Source organism: Leptonychotes weddellii, chromosome 7 (genome assembly GCF_054177405.1).
Source record: "Leptonychotes weddellii isolate Sample4059 chromosome 7, ASM5417740v2, whole genome shotgun sequence".
Taxonomy (NCBI): Eukaryota; Metazoa; Chordata; class Mammalia; order Carnivora; family Phocidae; genus Leptonychotes; species Leptonychotes weddellii.
The window spans coordinates 133,145,107-133,157,876 of record NC_138375.1 but is presented as its reverse complement, the minus strand read 5'-3'; the positions used below and the strand labels follow the sequence as shown (position 1 = coordinate 133,157,876).

Below are 12,770 nucleotides of genomic sequence, written 5' to 3'. Positions count from 1 at the left end.
GGGGAGATCCCAAGGCAATTTATTCAAAGGAAAGAGTAGAGAAGAAAAGAAGAAGGGCCTGGTGACCCGGGGTGTGCTGGTGTTAGACTTGTTTGTAAAATCATTGTAATCGAACCACTGTCTTTTTCCCCTTGTAATAAACAGGAAAATATGTATCATTTTTTAAAAAGATTTAATTTATTTATTTGAGAGAGAGAGAGAGAGAATGAGAAAGAGAGAGAGAGATAGCATGAGAGGGGGGAGGGTCAGAGGGAGAAGCAGACTCCCCGCCAAGCAGGGAGCCCAATATGGGACTTGATCCCAGGACTCCAGGATCATGACCTGAGCTGAAGGCAGTCGCTTAACCAACCGAGCCACCCAGGCACCCAGGCAAATCTGTATCTTAAAGTATTTTTTGCTCTGCAGATTTTAAGATGATTGTTCTGGAATCAGTGTCCCAGAGCCAAACTTTGAGATCTTCTCTTTGTTTGTTGTATGCAAAGCCTGCATATGCCTATTCACACTACCTAGCGTATTACATGGGTCTTTATGATCTGAAGGTTTGCCAAAGTATCTTTATGTTTTTCTTTATAGCCTTCCAGCTTATTTAATTTTGCTATTGCTCTTTTGTTTCTGGAAATCTTATTAGATAGATATTGTACCTCTTGGGTTGCGCCTCTATGTCTTCGTTCTCTTATTTTAATCTTTTTGGATGCCCTTGACTTTTTTTAAGATTTTACTTTTATTTATTTATTTATTTATTTATTTAGAAAGCATGCACAAGCCGGGGGAGGAGCAAAAGGAGAGGGAGAGAGAGAATCTCAAGCAGACTCCACAATGAGCGCAGAGCCCGAAGGAGGGCTCAATCTCACAACCCTGAGATCATGACCCTAAGATCGTGACCTGAGCTGAAATCAAGAGTTGGACACTTAACCAACTGAGCCACCCAGGAGCCCCTGCCCTTGACTTTTTATTTCAGCTTCTGAATTTTCTATTTTACCTATTATATCTTTAGTTTCATAAAGATTCTTTGCTGTTCTCTAATTCTTCCTAGCAACCCGTGCTGGGTTTATGGGATGTATCTTCTCAAACATTCTGGGAAGTATTACTTTTTTAAAAAAGTTCTTCTCCAGTCTCTAAATTATCTCCGTCTCCTCTAGAGTCAGTTCTCTGATTCTGTTTTGCATCTTGGTCTGACTTTTTTTTTCATGGTGTAAGTTTAAAAAAAAAAATGTCTGGCCATCCTTAGCTGTGCTTACACAGTTCAAAACAGGGGAGGAGGTCACTTGCTATAGACGTTACGGTGGTTTCTCTCCCTATGGAACAGTTCTGCTCCCCATTAGAGCTCTCACCTGGACAAAAGTGCCGACAGAGCGCACTGTCATCTGGCTTCCTGCTATGACAGGGAGCTAGAAGCCCCTCCAAATGAAGAGACACCAACACCAACCAGGAGCCTTACTCTGAGCTCGGTGGGATCAGGAGTCCCACTCTGTGTTCCCACCTGAATCCTACTGTGGTGCCAATCTGTGTGGCAAAGGGGGCAGCTGCAGTGCCAGAGAAATGTTTTGTTAACATAAACTGATCTGGCCTCTGGTGAGGGTCACTCAGGAAGTCTCCCTAGTTATGCAGATATGAGCAAGTGGGCAGCAGAGAGAAGCCAAAGGTCAAAAGAGTGGAGGAAGATGTAGGGCAGTAGGTATAAAAATTCATGGAAGGAAGTGGTGGGTGTAATGAGCATGTATATTATATAAGTATACTCATTTTTATAAAAAGGATCACTAGAATGATCAACCAGAAACTAATAAAAATGACTATCTGTAGAAAATGGGAATGGGGTAAAATGGGTCCACTCTTCTGAATATATAGTTTATATGGTTTTTTAAAGCTCTTTCTTTTGAAGTATGATATACATCCATAAAAATGCACAAGTCATAGGATACAACAAGTGAATCATCACAAAAGGATCACACCTGTGTAGCTGTCTCCCCAGTTAAGAAATATAATTGTATCAGCACCGCAGAAGCCCCTTCTTGCTGCCTCCAGTCATGACATCCTCTCTCAAAATAGAAGGAAATATTCGCAAATTGTATATCTGATAAGGGGTTAATATTCAAAATATATAAGGAACTCAAACAACTCAACAGGAAAAATAAACAAACAACACAATTTAAAAATGGGTAGAGGACCTGAATAGACATTTTTCCAAAGAAGACATCCAGATGGCCAACAGGTACATGAAAAGATGCTCAACATCACTCACCATCAAGGAAATGCAAGTCAAAAACACAATGAGGTATCACTCCACACCTGTTAGAATGGCTAGTATCAAAAAGACTAAGAAATAACAAGTGTTGGTATGGAACTGGGACCCTTGTGCATTGTTGGTGGGAATGTAAATTGGTGCAGCCACTGTGGAAAACAGTATGGAGGTTCCTCGAAAAATTTAAAAATAGAACTATCTTTAACTATAGAACTATGATCCAGAAATTCTACTTTGGGGTATTTATATATTTATCTGAAGGAAACACAAGCACTAACTCAAAAAGCCATCTACAGCCCCCATGTTCATTGCAGCATTATTTATGATAGCCAAGACGTGGAAACAACCTAAGTGTCCATCAGTGGATGAATGGATAAAGATGTGGTGTATACACACACTGGAATATTATTCAGCCATAAAAAGGAAATTCTGCCATTCACAACAACATGGACGGAACATGAGGGCATTATGCTAATTGAAATAAGTCAGGCAGAGAACGACAAACACCCTGTGATCTCACTTATATGTGGAATCCAAAAATAAATAAATAAAGCCAAACTCATAGATACAGAGGCAGTGGGTAGGGGGTGGGCAAAATGAGGGAAGGGGGTCAAAAGGTACAAACCTCTAGTTATAAGATCTGAGGATGTCATGTACAGCATGGAAACAGTAGTTCATAATACTGTATTGTGTATTTCAAAGTTACTAGGAGAGTAGATCTTAAAAGTTCTAAGCACAAGAAAAAAACCTTGTAACAATGTGTGGTGATGGATATTAACTAGACTTGTGGTGATCATTTCACAATATATCCTATCATTATGTTGCACACCTGAAACTAATATAATGACATATGTCAATTATATCTCAATGAAAAAATTAAATTAAAAAAGGAGGCGTGTCAAGCTTCATTTTTTGCCCCAATTTGGTTATTTGCCTAATCTGACCATTTGACCATTTCAACCATTTGTTGAAAAGACCATCTTTCCCCTCCACTTCACAATAAATCAAGTGTCCATCCATGGGTGTGTTCAAACCTGGACTCTGTGTTCTCATGATTCATTTGTCAACCCTTGCATCAAAATACACTCTTCAACTACTGTATTTCTGGGAGCACTGAATACTTTGCTCATCTTCTCCAATTGTTCTTGACTGCTCTTGGCCCACTGAATTTCTGGATGAATATTAGAATCAACTTGTCGATATCTCCAACTATTCTGCTGGATCTGAACTTGTTCTGGAGTGCACTTGCATTCTCTTGCAGGTCAGTTTGGAGAAAATTGATTTCTTTACAATAGCAAGTCTCCCTATCCATTAGCATGGCACACCGCTTCATTGATTTTGTCTTTTATAACTTCTGTAAGTGTGTTTTACAGTTTTGGGGTCTAGATCTTGGATACCTTTTGTTAAACTAATTCCTAGGTGTTTGCTATTTTTTATTCTTTTATTATTCTAAGTGGTACTAGTTTTCAAATTTTAATTTTTTGCTGTTAGAATACAGAAATTCAATTGATTTTTATATATTGACATTATATGCAGGAAATTATTCAATAATGCTAATGCCTTATTTGTAGATTCTTTTGGGTTTTCTATGTACACAGCATATTATTTTCAAATGAGAGTTTGATTTCTTCCTTTCTGACCCTTATTTTTATTTTTTTCTTGCCTTATTTCACTGGCTGGGACCTCCGCTACAATGTTGAATTGAAGTGGTGAAAGCAAGTATTCTTGACCCATTCTCAGGTCTAGAGGAAATCCTTTCAACATTTCACCAGTATATATGATGTTTGCTAGAGCTTTTTTTTTTTTTTTCTGTTAAGTATCCTTTATTACATTTAGAACATTTTCTTCTATTCCTAGTTCAATAAGACATTTGATCATAAATGGATATTAATTTTTGTCAAATACTTTTTCTTGATCAATTGAGATGATTCCACGAGCTTTTCTCCTTTGTTCTATTAATTTGGTGAATTACAATGATTGATTTTCATACGTTAAACCTTGCATTCCTAGGATAAGCCCAAATTCATTGTCTTATAGTGCTTTTTATGCATAGCACTGGATTTGATTTGCTAACATTTTATTTGGGATTTTGTATATATACTCATGGAAGAGATTGGCCTATAACTTTGTTTTTGTAATGTCCATCTCAGATTTTGGTATTAATGTTAGCAGGTCTCATAAAATCAGTTGGAAAAATGTTCCTCTCTTTCCATTCTGTGAGAGATTGTGTATGATTGATATTATTCTTCCTTAAAAATTAGGAAAAATTCTCTGGTGAAGCGATCAAGTTCTGGAGTTTACTTTGAAGGGGAGGCTTTTAATCATAAAGTCAGTATCTTTAGTTGATATGAGACTACTCAGATCCTTTGTTTCCCCAGATTTTATGTTTTGTCAAAGAATTTATAGCTTTCATCTAAATTTATCAACATAATGATGTTCAAAATACCTTCTCATTATCTTATTACCTTTTTTAAAGTAAGATTTGTAATTATATCCCTTTTATATTCCTAATCTTAGTAAATCTGTATTTTCTTCCTTTCTTTTTTTAAACTAGCATGGCTGGGGGCATTCCGGTTCTAATTTGTGTTTTTCAAAAACCAAATTTTGATTTTACTGATTTTCTTTACAACTGTTTTCCATTTCAACAATCCTGCTCTTACATTTATAATTTCCTTCCTTTCACTTTTGTTGAGTTTAGTTAGCTGTTCTTTTTTGAATTTCTTGAGATAGAAGTTTCTATGATTGACTCTCCAGCCCTTTTGGTTGATTGGTTGATCCGGTTTAGCTATTTTGGTTGATGTGGTTGACTGGTAAACTGATACGGTTATAAATACAATTTAATCATTATATTAGCTACAGCCACAAGTTTTGATATGTAGTATTGTCGTTATCATTTTGTTTAAAAATATATTCTAATTTCTACTGTTACTTCTTTGAACCACAGATTACTGATGAGTATACTGTTTAATTTTCAAGCATTCACAGTTTTTTGAGTTATCTTTCTTTTCCAGTGTGTGGTTTCGATCTTCTGTATTTTGTTGAGATTTCCCTACGGCCCTGCCTAGTCTGCTTCCGTATGGTTTCGTGTTGCACTCATCAAGAGTGTGTACTCCTCAGTTGTTTGGTGTAGTATTCTGTAATTCATTAGGTCGTTTCTTCATTCAAGTCTTCTGTATCCTTACCAATGTTCTTATCTGTTGTTCTATCATTTACTAAGAATATGTTAAAATCTTCAATTATAATTGTAGGCCTTGTCAATTTCTCCTTTTAGAGCCGTCAGTTTTATACAGTTTGAATTTTTAACTGAAATCCTTTAACTTCTAAAGATGGAAAATTTATTCAAATTTGGTTTTTAAAGATGGGGGGAAGCAAACAACTCTGCCTTGGATCCCATCTGGTCTTGGGGCTGCCAGCCCCAGGCTCTACCCATTTCACCACCTTTGACCTTTGTTGTCCCCCCGAGGGATGCAGTTTCCTGGGGGAAATGGCAGAGGCCCCAGTGGTCTTCGATGAGCTGAGAGGTCACTAGTACTTACACAGCCCCTCACTGGCTAAGGCGGCCACATACTCTCTCTGCCCTGACACCCTCCCCAGTCTGGACCAAGGCTGCTGGGGACCCTTGCAAGGGCCAGTGGCTCATGCCCAGCCTCCCTCCTTTCTGTGCCCCTGCAGAGCTGAGGCTCACCTTGCATGCCCGAAGGCCCGAAGTCCTGCCGCGTGAGGAAGATGGCGTGATCGTGGTACTCATCGTGACCTGTGTCTGGCTTCTGCTGGAGGTAAGCCCAGCGGCAGACGTTCTCCAGGCTCTGAGAGGGGTTCCCGATCTCAATGAGGTTCATGGACTGCGGGAGGGAGGGGGGTCAGGAGAGACGGAAGTGAGGGGTTAGCGTCGGGCTGACTGGATGGGAGCTGAGCAAGCTGTAGTGCTCACAGACCCCCTCTGCTGGGGCCCTGGTCCACATGGCACTGAGTCTGGTCCCCCTCAGGACCCTCCTCCCACTTGGCTCACTCTTCTGAGTGGAGGGAAGGCTCCCCAGGCACACACACCTGTGTGAGTGTCCACACGAAGCCATGGCCCACTTCTCAGATGAGACGTGGAAGCCAAGCTCCGAGGCCATCCAAGGCCTCACACAGTCCATCCCGCCTAGCCCACTTCCAGGGGCCCCTGCGGTAGTCTATCAGGCTTATTCTGTGCGGCCCTGGGCAGGAGGCAAATGCAAGGCGGACCTCATGCTGAAGAGCTCACAGTTCTGGCAGGGTCCCGGGCAGGGGAGACGGAACTCCCAATGTGGCGGGCAAGCCCAGAGAAGGGGACGGGAGCCCTGTTTCTCCCTGTTTGAAGGTCTTGCAGACAACAGCACAAACACCATGGAGGAGGAAAACTGCAGCAGATAGAGCAGAGGACCCACATACAGAACAGGGGCATAGCGATAATCCTCTCAGGAATCACAGATCGGAAGCCACTGGAAGCCCCACGTTCCCTTTGTATCATGACGCATGCCCGAGGGCAGGGCTGGCTGTGGGATGGGCAGCACAGCAGCCCGCTCTGCACCATGGTGTTGGCATTCCCTCTCTCATTCAGTCCTCACAACCACCCTGAGAGGCAGGAAAATGAGGCCCAGAGAGGTCGAGTAACTTGCCCGTAGCCACACAGCTGGGAAGCCTAAAACCGAAGTCTAGATTCAACGCCCTGCCCTAGACTGCCTCCCCAAACAAAACATATGCCATATTGTCCCCACAGCAAGGCTCCCCTATGTGGCACGCTTCCCTCTTCTCGCTGCTGTCCTCACACCAGGCAGTGTGTATGCTCCTCTCACTACGAACTCCCACCACCGAAGAGCTCCCTCCATGCAAAGAGTCCTGAGCTTGTGCTTCTTCTCTTTCAGGATCCTTCTGTCCATCAAGTAGAGATATGCATTCCCTAGTACACATGTATGCATGTGTTCTGTTTCTTCCCTGGCACAAATACATCCATCAAGCATAGCCACATATTCCTCTTCACATATAGAAGTAGTGAAGAGTAGATAGAGGGTATTGCTGGGAAGCCAGGCTGTTCCAGAAGAAGGAAGAATGATTCAAGGCCAGGGCGGACCGCTCACTGCCAGGGTTCTCATGCATTATCCGAGTCAATGACTTACAAGATGGCGCACCAATTCCCAAGTCCCGAGCACAAGGCACCTGGGAGAGAAGAGTGCTCATTATAACGAGACATAGTGAGTCCCAGTGAAGGAAGTCACAGACTGGAATGGGAGGTGTGATGACCAGGACCCGGACACAGGCACAGAGATGGACAGCCCAGGGGAAGCTGCAGCAGGGAAAGGGAGGTGTGTGACCACCCCCGTCAGGACCGGGAAGAGAGTGTGACTACCTCTGGCCAGTGAGCTGTGAGCAAAAGGGACCAGTGCCTCTCCCCGGTCGGAGTATTTAGCCGCCCACAGGAGACCTGCAGAGATCGCTCCTCGCTCCCAGCAATGTCAAGGTGGTAGCTGCTCTCTCACCCAGGCCCTGAGCGACAGAGACGCCGCACACGTAACAGGAGCAGGAAATAAATATCTGTTGCCATAAGGCCGTAGCACAACCTTCGCTGCCCGGACGAAGGGAGTGTTCCGTCTGTGTCCCATCTAAGCCAGACGCCTGCAGGTCAGCCCGAGTCCCTGCCAGGTGGAGCTGCCTCCAGAAAACCAGAGAGGTCGCAGCTCCGAAGAAGGAATCAGGTGGGAGGACCCCCTTTCTAGGGAATTAGCTCTGGGTGGAAGGAGAAGGAAAAGACTCTTGTGGGCGGATGTGAGTTGGTGTTAGAATTTGGGGCCTGTGTTCGTAGCCACTGAGCTGAAGATTGCCAGCCTGAGTCTAGATCAGAGGGAGATCACCAGGCCACCCATGGGCACTCAATCTAGGATGGCCACAGAGCCCCCACTGGAGTGCGACCTCCCCACTCACCAAGCCCACAGAGCAGCTGAGCAGCCTTGCTGGGCCACCTCCCATAGAAGGAGCTCTGTTTCCTCCAGGGCTATGTCTACTAGCCCACATGTCAGGAGGTCATTGCCCGTGATGGGCTGGCCTGCCCTCAGGGTCCTTAGGGTTCCACGGGTTGGGCTAATTCTAGTCTGGTTCCCTCCAAGGCCCTGGTGGGCTACATAGTCTACTTCAGAAGGGAATCTCGGTCCTGCCCACGCTCAAGGGGAGGGGACTATGCCAGGCTGTGAAAACCAAGAGGTGGGGTCAACCTCCTAGAGGCTGCCTGTCCCAGAGACGCATCTCATTCATGTGTGTCAGGCAACCTCTCCCGTCAAGGTCAGTTTGAGTTGTGTTATCGTCACTTGCTACGAGAGTCTTGAGCAACGCACTTCTTCCTTGGGGAAACCACGGGAGCCCCAGTCAAGGGCAGTGGCTGGTCTCCGGGGTCCAGCTGGTGTGCCCCACACCAGTGGGAGAAGAGCTCTGGCCACATCTTTGAGGAGGAGTCCAAAGTCCAGCCAGAAGGATACACCTGTTTCAGGGCCAGAGAGCAGGAAAAGGACCACGAGGTCAAGGACAAAATCGAAGGCAGGAGCCAGGCTGAAAGAGGCTGAGAGCGAGTGGGGGTTGGGGGGAGAGGCCAGAGTGCTCAGGAGGTGGGCTTGTGGGAAGTACTGGGAGGGTGTTGAACCCCCAAACGCCGACAGGGGTGAGGCAGGTTGGTTATGAGAAAAACAAATCTACCTTTTGTGTTGCCCATTGGGAAAGGGGTAAGGGTACGCAGAAATATTTCCTTGCCATGATAAAGAAGGTGGGGGTCGATCAGTGGTAAGTGAAGACGCTAGCAAAGCCAGAGGGCCCTACACAGTTGTCAGGGTGACAGCACCCAGCACCCCGCTACCGTGGGTATGCAGAAATGGGGCCAGATTGGATTTCTTGGGCCAATCTTCGAATCTGGGTCTTCCAAAGTAAGCCTACCTCCTAGTAAATGTTGACCCCACTTAAAGTCAGTTATGTGGACAAAACAAAACACATCCCCCAGGTCACCGGGTTGAGAGCCCCGGAATAAAGGTCCTCAGGCAGACAGCCCCAACACGCCCTTCTCCACTGGCCCCGGAGGAACCAGCAAGCGCCTTCTTCCTCCCAGAGATGCCTATGGTTCGGCCCAGCCGCCCAGCCCCTCTGGCAACCGGAGTGATTTTGCCACTGCAGCAGGATGATTTATTGAAATATTGATCTGCGTTTTGCTCTCGCCTTGTCTCTGCCCATTTCCAGAAGGCAGCCCGCCACGTGTGTTCTCAGGTCCCACGGGGGCCTGGGCTATAGGGCCAGAGCAGAGGTTGTTGGGCTCTGAGGACACCCCCCGGGGAGAGGGGCAGAGAGGAGGGCTGGAAAAGGGCTGCACCAGGACGGAGTGGTCCTGGGGAGGCAGATCTCAGAAAACTCTGGCCGTGTCCTGGGCTCTGGAGCGAGCGGCCCAGATGGGACTCTGAGAGATGGAGGAGGAGGGTGACGTCAGCTCTCAGTCACCCAAGAGGCAGAGGGGCTTGTACATCCTATGTCTCTGCCCAAGTCCCAACTTTCTCAGGGCTCTGGCCCACCTAAGATGTGCACAAAGGGCCTAGGACCGGGATCCTCATCCTTGCTGGGTCTGGAGCATTCAGGAGGGTGTGGGTACGCAGGGGCCAGCCTATGAGCTGACAGTGACCTGTGCCCCTTGGCAGGCACAGGGCCCCCGGGTCATTGAGAAGGGAGGGGACACAGGAGGGGGGCATTGCTGCTGCCCTATCAGCAGGGTCCAGATCATAGTGTGGCAGGAGATGAGCAGGGGAGGTGTGGGGGCTGGCAGGTAGGGGAGGAGGGGGCTTCTGGCTTTGGTGGAAGGTGGCGAGGGGGCCTACACAGGACGTGTGAGGAGAGGACTGCGAGCTTGCAGGGCAAGTGTGGGGTCCACAGCGCCTGGGGACAGAGTCAAGGGATTGCCTTTTCCTGCCCGGCTTGCTTGCTTGGTAAGAGCTTGGCAGTTTTGCTTTGGGGCGCTCTTGCGCTTACCCGGGTGCAGCCCCTGGGGGTCAGTCCAAGTGCTCTGCCCACCCCTGAGCACGGCTGGGCCTGGGACCGGAGTGAGGCCAGAGGGGCAGAGGTTCAAAAGGACTAAACAGGTTGAAGCAGGTTTTTCCTGGAGGCAACGCCCCCAAAACCACCTCCCATGTGCTTCTGCCTCCTGCACCCCAGATTTAGCCTTTCCTCCACCTGCTCCTCTCAGGAGAGCCACCTGGCCTTCCCACAGGCTCCCGGAGCTTTGGGGGCTCCTGGCAGACAGATATCCAAGCAGACGAGCAGGGAGACCCCAGGACAGGGGTCTGGGCCAGCCCACGTGGCTCACTGGGGCTCTGACGGTTCCTCCTGCTGCAACCCGACCCCCATCTCTGCCACCCAGTCACCGACACAGCCCTCTGATCGGCCCCACTCTGCAGGGCCCCATGGACCTTGCCCTGTCTTTGTCATGGAGCTGTGAGCTGTGACTCTCTTCCCAGCGAGGAGAGGAAGCCTCTATTTCTCCCATCTGGATCTCCTTCCAAAGTGCCAAAGTGCCAGAGAGAGTTGCCTGTTGCAATTAAGAAAGCTTCTCATACCCGGCTCGCTTAGATCACCTGCGTTCCTCCCAGCCCTCACGGCACCTGTCTCTTGGCCGCCTGCTCGCCTCTGCATGGGTTTCTTTAGGAAAACCTGTTGGTACACCTCGCCTGTTCCCACCTGTGCAGGGACGGGGACCATGCGTGGCCCAGGACCTCGCAGATGGGACGCTCCTCCCCCGGGGGGAGCCAGGGGCACCAGCTGCACAGAGCGAATTGCAGCAGAGTGGTGGTCACACCGTGTTCGCTGAGGAAGGGGCATTTCTGCAGCCCGGGTCGGGGGGGAGCTGGGTGGTAGCTCCAGGTTTATAGGTAGCGCCTAAGTTAAGCGGTACAATTGCCCTAAGATACAGGTGCTGTTATTATCCGGAGGAGGAACTGCATCAGGGCCAACTGAACAGTGCCAAGTCTCACTCTACACCGGGGTGGAGGTGGGTCTGGAAGGACGGGAAAGGAAGGGCGGGGCCCCGAGGTGGCCACCAGGTGGCGCTGCGGCCACAAGAACGGCAGGGCTGGGCCGGCTGGCAGGACTCCCGATGCCGGGCCGCGGATCTGAGCCCAGGCAGGCACAGGGCAAAGGGGACTTTGACGGCCAAAGCAACCTCTGGGGTCCCACCCTACACACGCCAATTAAGACCTGTTCAGAAGTTCTGTTCCAGTCATTGCCCTCTGACAGTTCCATTGTCTGCCCTTGCATGAACTGAATTATTCATGTTCTTCCCTCCGCCCGTCAAGGCCCAGTAGCTTGGAGGTCGGTCTGGCAGCCCGGAATGGCACCCAGCCGTGGGGCAGCCATACAGGTGCAGCCCCCTGGACCCCAAACCTGCCCAGCAGCTCGCCCGGGCACGGGCAGGTGACAGGTGGGGCTCACCTGGGCAGTGCGAGAGTCCTGAGGTTGGAGACCTGCTCATCCCTCCTCCGCGTTTGTTCTCCGGCAAGTTACCTCACTGCGCTGAGCTCCCCATCTGCAGAATGGGTACAACCACAGCGCAGAGCCAGGAGCCCAGGGGCTCCCGCCAGTGACGGTCGGCACCACCAATGTTCCTTGTCCCTGTCACTGTGGTAGCAATGATCCTCACTGTCAGGTGGGGGTGGCCGTGCGCCTGCCCCACGGACGCTCTGTGTGGGTGAAGTGAGCTCAGAGCTCATCATGAGGGGCATCCAGGACGAGCAAAAGGCCTGAGGCCAGAAGGCGAGCCCCTTCTTTCTCTGCCTGGGACTCCTATACCATGAAGACAGGCTCCAGCCATCTTCCCAGAGGCTGGGAAGCTATTTCCAGAGAACGCCAAGCTGCCAGCATGGGATTCTCAGCACAAACCTTCCCAGGCTTAGCCGTGGCAGGCCTCCGAGGGATGGGGCCCAGCCCCTGCGAATCCCCGTGCTTCTCTGGACCCTGGGAGGTCCGGCTCGGGAGGTAGGCCGGGATGACAGGGGCCAACCACCATTAAGTTGGGGCATGGGACCCAGACTCTGGGGAGACTGGGGACTGTCCCTGAGGTGCTCCCAAACCTCTCATACAGATAGGGCAGCCGAGGTCCAGCACCGGTGAGCACTGGCCAAGGACACGCAGTAAGAGGGACGGTGGCACTAGGCCCTGGGACACAGACCCCCTCGCCCCCAGCACTCTCTTCTCTTGCCTCCCACTAAGGGTTCCACAGCCAGAATTTCTTAGACTTTCCCCTCCAACGCTGAAAAATTCCTTTGAGCGCTCCACACTTGGTCTTGACTTGGGTCTTTCACGACCAGATACCTTATGCTCTTCTCTGATTGTCCCCAGGTCTCTGATTTCCATTTGCTTTGATTTCCATCATCCTAGGAAATGTTTAAAATGAGAACAGTTCAGTAGCTTCGGTGCCTTCTCAAAAAAATCAATTGAAAAGCCAGTTGCCATGCAACCCTCAAGTGTTGCTGATGTTCTGCTCCCTGGCTGATGGCAT

General features: G+C 48.8%; 1 protein-coding gene across 1 annotated transcript in view; it reads right to left on the bottom strand.

Moving 5' to 3' along the window:
- ADAMTS2 (ADAM metallopeptidase with thrombospondin type 1 motif 2) overlaps nucleotides 1-12,770 on the bottom strand; it is a 205,635-nt gene that overhangs the window by 43,931 nt on the left and 148,934 nt on the right. Inside the window, exon 6 of the mRNA XM_081825628.1 lies at nucleotides 5,804-6,081. Within this exon, the coding sequence (XP_081681754.1) occupies nucleotides 5,804-6,081 (278 nt within the window). The remainder of the gene's footprint in view (nucleotides 1-5,803; nucleotides 6,082-12,770) is intronic.